Here is a 9028-nt window from a genome sequence, read left to right as displayed (position 1 = left end):
ATAGAGAGAGAGAGAGAGAGAGAGAGAGAGAGAGAGAGAGAGCCTACTAAACTATTGTTCTCATTTATAGAATTTTTTCAAGTTAGAATCAGGAAAAAGTTTGTAGGGATAACCTAAGGCTGAAAAGTTTCTAGTTATAAAGTGCTTTGATCTTCCTCAAATGAGTACTATTAAAAAAAAAAAACCTCAATTGACAGCAATCTTATCTCAATGTCCAGAAATAAGTCATGGGTAATTTTTCCTACTACTCATGACATAAATAACAGATTCTCAATCCAGTTATTGCTAACGTCAGAAAGGAAATATCGCATACAAAGTATTTTTAAGATATGTACTAAAAGTTGATTATTTGCCTAATAACTAGATTGTGATTAACTCATTTTATTTGGACAAGACAAGAGAGAAATGAATAGAGTACTGAGCAGTTCTAAGAGATTTTCATTTTAATCATGGACCTATTTTTAGAATCTAGACTCAATACTGATATCCACTAACAAAGGAACTATGTGACATTAAGAAAGTTCAGTTCATGAGACCAAACTAAACACTTCTATGGAACATATTTAGAGTAAAATGATCACCAGGAGGGAATAGGGAGGGGGTAGGTCTGTTTTTTCTTTTTTAACACTACCATAGGACAAAGCAGAGAGGGGCCTATGTCCACAAGCCTCTGAGTTGAAACTTAAAACATTTTTAGGTTAAAGGGCTTAAATTACCTGAGAAAACGGAACAAAGAAATCATTGAAAATCTACCTATATGTCAAGAACTGCCTATACAATTAAAAGATATCAGAAAAATTTTATATACATTTTTTATTAAAAGAATGTTAAAACTGGAACAGAATATATAGACCCAATTAATGTTTTTCTGATAGATTAAGTACTCTACCCAAAGTCGTAATGATTAATATTGTACAAGGCCTTTAAGTATAATCATAGCTTAGTTCATATGAAATACAGTAGAAATTAGTCTATTTTGATGTTAATTAAAACTTCATGGCTACAATATGCAAAACCTTAGGAATTTTTTTTATCACCTTAATTTCTTTATTAACTCAAAAGTGAAAAAGGGAACTTACTGCGGCAATCATAATTGCATTATCCAAAAAGCCAAACCCTACGAAAGGTATCGCATTGTGGATGAATACTGGAAAACAACGAAAACAGAAAAACTTAGTTTAAGCCTTCTTCATTAGAACAACAACGAAAACCAACCCCATATGGTTAAGGTCTCCTAAATAGGTTTGATCTTGTTTGGAATTTATTTTTCATTCCCCATAGGCGTTAATCCTGCAATAGCTAGAAATATAACGACGTGGTAGAAGCCACACTGGGGTTAGGGCAGTAACAGATAGCATGTACAAACGACTGTGTTTTCTTACTGGCAATGCATAACATACGTATATATATGCTGAATGGCTGAACAAATTAGTAAATACATATAAATACTGTTTTACGTATTTGCTATTGACATCAAACTGCCTAAACACATGCCTAAACACTGGCAACATAAAATTGGTATCAGAATTAGCAATGATGAAATATCCCTTGAATCAAATTTGAGGGAAGCTATCTGGTCACGCTTACTTACAAGCCAACATTAGAAACTATGGCTATCTGATCTATGAGCGGACTTTCTCCTGCTAGCATCATTATCCATAAATGCTTTCTCTAACTATAGACAAGTAATATTTTAGTCAAATAAAATACATAACTTAGCTCCCTTCCAAGGACATGCTTTAATTCATGTAACTAGTACATAGCCTGAATGATCTGAAATAACAGATGTGTAACTAGGAAGAATACCTATACATTTTATATGCACAGCCTCACTTTTTATACTTGCATCCATTTTCAGCACACTGTAAAATGCGTAGCACGTACCAGATACTCAATAAATAGCAATTAAAAGTTGAGCATCACTGACCTACAAAGGAAGATAAAAGGTGGCAGTAGTTAGAAGACTTTATTCTAATTAATCTGTAAAACTGCCAGGGTACCATCAACATTAGTGGAACTGAGGACTTATTTTCAGATAAACATAAAAATTCTTGAAGTTTTATAGCATGTCCCGCCCCAAAAAAGTCCCTTTCCTCAGGTTTTTTTCTTTCCCCCCATTAATTTAAGTAAACCCACAAAAACCATCACCAGGAGTTATGAAAGTTTAATATTACTTCGATAAATTCTACACTGAACAGGGAAGGCTAACTACTAGCAGCTTAAAAAAAAAAAAAGATGCAACAGTAACAACAAAAATCATACTTCTACTCTCAAAGATTAAAATCAAAGTAAAATCCAGGCCGATCTTACAGACAGTGTTTATAGGTTTGGTTTTAAACCACTACAATAAAGCAAATAGTGCGTAAAGTGAGCCATACGACTATTTCTGTTTTCCAGTGCAATTAATTATGTTGCACTATTCTGCAGTCTATACTACAAGGTTGCTATGCATTCTTATTGACTCAGTGGCAATAACGGATCTAATTTTTTGGTTGTGTGTAGCCCTATGACGTGTAATACCACTATGAAGAATTTTGAGACATGTGAGAATGAGCAAAATGTGACACAGGCACAAAGTGAGAAAACTGGCACCAGTAGACATGTTTGATGTAGGGTTTCCACAAACCTGTAATTTGTAAAACAAACAAAACACACTATTTGTAAAGTGCAATAAAATGAGATATGACTGTAGTATAGATACACGTATATCCTAGATAATTTCAGATTTCTTTTTGTTACGGATTTAATTCAGTCCTCCAAAATATAAGGGGGCTTCAAAAGATAGGTGGAAAAATAGAATGAAAAGATGTGATTTTTCCACAAACTTTTGGAAGGAGCCTCCTTTGTGTGGTAGTCTAACCACTATGCCTTCAGTAATAAAGCCATTTGGGGATGGGCTGTCTTTGTTACATTAAGGAGGCAGGATGGTGTAGGTTATATCTTCAGATGCAGAATTAGTATAGGGTGGATCTTTAGTCAATCTCTTGTAAGATATAAAAGAAATTAAACAATAGAGGCAGATGGAGTAAAACAAATGCCAAGACACACAGAGATCTCCAAAGAATTAGGAGGCAGAACCTGAAGAGACATGGATCTTCCTCCAGAACCAACCGAGAGAGCAAGGCTTCACCTAGACCCAGCGGCCTGACTTTGAATTCCTAGCCTCCTCAACTGTGAGAAGACAAGTATCCATTTAATAAAGTAATTCATTTGAGGCTTTTGTTAGGGCAGCACTAGATAACTGACAGCATTTGGTCCTAGAAGAGTGGGATGTTGCATGGCTAGAAGTGGTTTGGGATTAGGTAATGAATAGAGGCTTAAAAGTTGTAAGGGGCCCAAGAGTAAAAACCTACATTGTCTTGAAGTGTAGAATCATAAACAACAAAGGCGATCCTGGTGAGGAAAAGAGGGTTACAGAGAAAGCTTCAATCTTCTTAAAGAATGTATGGTAACAACAACAGAATGTTGAGAGAAACGTGGATTACAAATGTGTTTCTGGTGAGGTTTTAAAGGAAAATGATGAATATGTACGTGATTGAGTCATGGAGAGCAGGTGATACTTCTTATGCAGTGTCAAAAAGGCTGTCTGAATTATGTTCATTTAGTGGAATATGGAACTTGGAAGTGATGAACTTGGATACTGGCTGATGAGATTCCTAAGCAAGATCCTAAATGGGCTACATAGTTTTTCCTTGCTGATTGTAGTAAAATGCAAGAAAAATGAAATCTCTGTCAATTCACTTCTGGAATGTGGAGCTGCCATTAAAGACAGGGAATGAACCTAACACCCAAAGCTACAGGGGCAGGTCTGCCATGCTCATGGGGCAGAAGAATAGGGCCTTCAGGACCCAGGATGTGGGTCTGCTCCTCAGAATAAACGAAGAATTAGGCTATCTAAAGCCAAGAGAGCACTGCTGGCACCCCAGAGGGCCCGAACGGTGGATCTGAAGCCCAGAATTGGAGGCCTCTACTGTAACCTTCAGAGAAAAGAGAATTCTTTTTAAGTCTTGAAAGTTAATCCAATTTTTTTTGCTGGGGGTTTAGAGTTACGTGATGTCCATTACCTCTTCTTTCCCTCCAATTTTGCCCATTTGTAACAGAAATCATCTACCTTGTGCCTGTTCTACCATTGTATTTTGAAAGCAGATAACTTGTATTCTACATATCAGAGGTTCACAGATGAAGAGATATTCTGCCCCAGAATGGAATATGCCTAAAGTCACACCCTGCTGGGAAAATCATCAGAGCATAAAGATTGAAGGAAGGCTTATTAACAACCTGCAGTATGCAGATAACACACCTCGAATGCTCAAAGTGTGAAGGAAATGAAGCACTTGCTGATGAGATCAAGAACTGTAGCCTTCAGTACGGATTACAACTCAATGTAAGGAAGACCAACATTCTCACAACTTAATCAATAGGTAACATCATAAATGGAGAAAACGTTGAAGTTGTCAAGGATTTTATCTTACTTGGATCCACAATCAATGCTCATAGAAACAGCAGTTAAGAGAACAAAAGATGTTTTGTATTATGTAAATCTGCTGCACAAGATCTCTTTAGAGTTTTTAAGAGCAAGGATGTTAATTTGAGGGCCAAAATGCACCCAATTAGCCAACTCAAGCCATGGTATTCTCTACTGCATCATATGCATGTGAATGCTGGACACTGAATAAGTAAGACCATAGAACAGTGGTTCTTAACCTTCCTAATGCTGTAACCCTTTAATACAGTTAATCATGTTGTGGTGAACCCCCAACCATAAAATTATTTTCGTGCTACTTCATAACTGTAATTTTGCTACTGTTAGGAATCAGGTGACCCCTGTGAAAGGGTCGTTCAACCCCACAGGTTGCGTTAGTCCAGGTTGACTAGAGAAACAAATTCATAGACACTCATATGTGTATAAGAAAGAGCTTTATATAAAAGAGCAATTGTATATTGAGAAAACCTCACCATCCATTCCAGATCAAGTCCTTAAGTCTGATATTAGTCCATTTGCCCGATATTAGTCCACAAATTCCTCTTTACACTCACACAGCACATGCAATGATACAGAATGCAGGAAGATCTTAGGCCTCTCTCTGGGAGATATTTATCTCCATTGTACCTCCAAAATAAGGTCATCAAGCTGCGACCTGAGTGACAGGCTAGACTCCATCCCTTCACTCACGTTAATGGGAGAGTATGTAACTGCTACTGACCACCCCTTGTCAACTTGGCACTTTTACACAACTCTTTAGCCACATACAGTTTTTACACAAAAACAATAATAATATCATATCTGTACCTAACAGGATAAAACTAAAATGCATACAATTCAATATGGGCCAAAGCCTCATTTAAACATAATATTCTGTAAGTGGACAACACAACATTATTCTATGCCTAACAAATGCAGTTATGTGAAGACCTACACCTTAATCCTATAATCCTATGAATATATTCCCCCACCTATGAAAGTTTATAAGCCAGCCACTTCATGCCTTTATCCGTCAAATTTTGGATATCCAATTTCTATACTGCCCACTTAAACGAACCCAGTGCTCTGAGAAGAAAATCAAATCCTTTGATGTGAAGAATCTTCATTTGAGTTGAAACCTTGTGAGTCCACATCTATAAGCCAAGTCAAATCAGGACAGGCCACCCATAAAGTCAGCAGTAATAGGTACCAATTCACAGGTTCAAAAGTGATCTTCATCTGGTCGGGTTCTGGTCAATTCAACGTGGGCTGTCTCACCAAATGCCCATTGGCCACCTCATCTTTGGGTCATAGGCATTGTCACAAATTCTCAACAACTCTAGCGCCCTTAGGCTAGGTCATGAACTTGGGCCAAGCTAACCCATGGATCGTGTTGCTAGAGCTTGAGGCTCCTTCAAGATCTGCTTCACAATGCTGATGCATAGACTGCTTGAGCTTGAAGCTGGTGGATCCTGTAGCCTTGCATTGCTTGAGTTCGATATCCCATCTGGACCTGCTTCGCTAAGCTCCCCAGCTACTGACTATTGGTGACCCACCCTGCTGTGTGCTGCTGCCTGTGGGCAGACTCTGCTTGCCTTGCCCAAGGGAGGACTCTGCTGTCTGCTTCCTTGACCATGTACCCAACAGCCCACTGAGTTGAAGGACTTCCAGTATATTAACTGTTCCACACAAGTGAGTTGAACTGAACCCTCTGTACTGCCTGAGTCGACTGATTAGCTGTTATATTCCTTCTCGATGTACAAACCTATCTATATCTATCTGTCTGTCTGTCTGTCTGTTTATCTATCTATAAAATCAAAAGGGTTTTGTTTCTCTAGAGAACCCTACCTAACATAATAGCCCTCAAGGAGTTTAGTCATATAAACATAGCCACAAAAATAGTAAATTTCAATATGACTTTAAAAATACAATGCTAATAGTATATATATAGTGCTATGGATAGATTACATTAATCTAGGTTAGGAGAGTCAGAGATTGCCTGAGGAAAATAAAACTTAAAGGATTCCTACATTGTTTCAGCATTTGAGAAAAGGTATTAATTTTTAATGTATATTTTCTTCTACTACACGAAAGGAAAAAAAACGGCTATTACATTTTTGTTGTTGTTTCCATGAGATGCTTGCTCTCTAGTACGTAACTTAATCTTACTTTTTGTGATTTCTCCAATTTCCTTTGGGAAATATTCCTCTATAACTCAGCTATTGTTAGCAAATCACATCTACTATTTAACGTTAATTTACAACCCACTCAAATTCAAAGTTAAATAAGTCTCACCTTCCTTTGTCTTTATAATAAAATCCCAACATGTTTTATGTTAATTCAATGTTCACCTTAAATAATGTTCCCTTTCATTCTAGAGTTAAAAAAAAAAACCAAGTCAGCAGTGGATTCTCCTTCTTGCTGCTGTGAAATGAACTTCACAGCCTTCATTACTGCAAATAATTAGCCGGCACTATTTTCTCTACCAGAACTGTTCTAGCTAGTTTTTCCGGTAGAAATTCTAATTCTGTTGAGACTCAACTTAAGCCTAAACTAAATGTACCCTGTATGAGGAGAATTAAGAAAACTGCTTTATATTCTGTTTCTAACTCAAACCAAACTCACTGCAATCTAGTCGATGCTGACTCATAGCAACCCTATAGGGCAGGGAGGACCTGCCCTGTGAGTTTCCCAGACTGCCATTCTGCAAGAGTAGAAAGCCTCATCTGATGGTTTCTAACTGCAGACCTTGTGGTTAGCAGCCCAACCCTTAACCACTATGCTACCAGGGCTCCTAATTCTATTTCTAGATGATATCCTAACAATACAGAGCTTTGAAGGAGATGTGAAATATCCCATAATATTGTGATAACATCTTAAAACATGTTTATAAACTTTGTTCTTCAGCATAAAGAATAGGACAATCCACTTATCTGGAGAGCTCTAATTTACTGACTCCTAAGTTCTACGGATGAATAGCACAAGTTATTTCCAGTCCAAGAGTGAATGCACAAATATTTAACAATTATAAACCATTACCATATCTCAGCTGTCCTGGAGTAGGTGGTGGAGCTTCCAATTTTTCTAAAAAGAAAAAGAAGGGTGTGGGACAAGAATTAGGTAATATTGCATGATCCCCGCCCCACCCTCCGGCCCATGTAACACAATGAAGAAAGCAACAGCAGATTTATACAGTGGGAGAATACCAGAGTCTATTCAGAAATTACCTTAATGGACTGCAGCCATCCATACAGATAATATCAACTGGTATAGCATAGATTACCAGGCTAGAAACAAAATCGAGCTCTATTTGCAACCCCATCTTGGACCCCATGCCCCGGCTAAGTCATTTTTTAAAGTGCTTCCATCTATTTAAATGAGACTATATTCATCAGTTATGGAAAAGAAACACAAGAAATGACTTCAACAGATAGCTACCATTCCTTAAAAAATGGCAACCCTACAGGACTTCAAAGTATGTCTAAGTAATACATGGAAGGGGAAAATGAATATTCAAGTATACCTAGATATCTTAAAAATAGGAAAATACTTTTAAAGCAACTTATTACAATGATTTCTCTGGATTGTTTCCTGATCCTAAGTAATCTCCCCTCCCTAACAATAAATACACTGAGTATTTCCTACTTTTGAAACCTAAACTATTGAATGCTGTTGTCATTAGGTGCTCCAATTCATAGCACAGGGACCCTATGCACAATAAAATGAAACACTCATAAACCTTGCCATGTTTGGACACATTGTTGCAGTCACTGTCAGTTCATCTGGTTGAGGGTCTTCCTCTTTATTCTTGACCCTTACTTTACCAAGCACGATGCCCTTCCTCAGAGACTGGTCTTTCCTGATAACAAATCCACAATAGGTGAGATGGTCTCACCATCCTCACTTCCAAGGAGCATTTTGATTGTGCTTCTTCCGAAGCAGAGTTGTCCATTCCTCTGGAAGTCCATAGTATATTCACTATTCTTTGCCAACTCCATAATTCAAAGGCCTCAATTATTTTTCGTTTTACTTATTCAGGGTTCAACTTTCACAAGTATATAAGATTGAATTTACTGAAAAATATGGTTTATTTCACCTACATGTCATTCCTTGAAATGTTATCTTTAGGGATAGGTGTAACACATCTTTTGAGATACACATATAAAAAAATACATATACGCATACACAGACATATACATACATAAAAAGGTAGAATTTAAAGTCACAAAGAGCAACATAAAATAAGCTGTTTATTACAGATGTCAAAAATTACAAAAAATTTATCCACATAAAAGCCAAATCATTTTTAAATGTCATCATTATATATATATTTTTAACAGCAATTATTTAAATTGCATAGCAATAACTATATGCCCATCTGCATAAATGGTAGCATAAACAATGGGAAAATGGTAGGGAATTCTACTTTCTTCCTCAACCAATACAGTAGAATTAATTGATAATTTATAGAGAAGAACTCATACTGTGGATCATTTTGCTCTAAAGATACAGCCCAACAAGATGGTCCAAGGATATTTATTAAAAAGATACTCATTTTCTAAATTT

At 36.9% G+C, this 9028-nt stretch overlaps 1 protein-coding gene across 1 annotated transcript in view; it reads right to left on the bottom strand.

The window, feature by feature from the left end:
* The window catches only part of TMEM65 (transmembrane protein 65), a gene marked incomplete at its 5' end in the record, with an annotated part of 21133 nt that extends 13508 nt beyond the window's left edge, over positions 1-7625 (bottom strand). The window contains 2 exons of the mRNA XM_013006563.2: positions 1080-1147; positions 7502-7625. Coding sequence (XP_012862017.2) covers positions 1080-1147; positions 7502-7625 — 192 coding nt within the window. The remainder of the gene's footprint in view (positions 1-1079; positions 1148-7501) is intronic.
* Positions 7626-9028: the final 1403 nt, after the last annotated feature.

This window comes from Echinops telfairi, unplaced genomic scaffold (assembly GCF_000313985.2).
Source record: "Echinops telfairi isolate 266 unplaced genomic scaffold, ASM31398v2 ScPeMD7_1;HRSCAF=3_0, whole genome shotgun sequence".
NCBI lineage: Eukaryota > Metazoa > Chordata > Mammalia > Afrosoricida > Tenrecidae > Echinops > Echinops telfairi.
The sequence above is the reverse complement of the archived record's forward strand: the minus strand, read 5'-3'. Positions and strand labels throughout refer to the sequence as shown.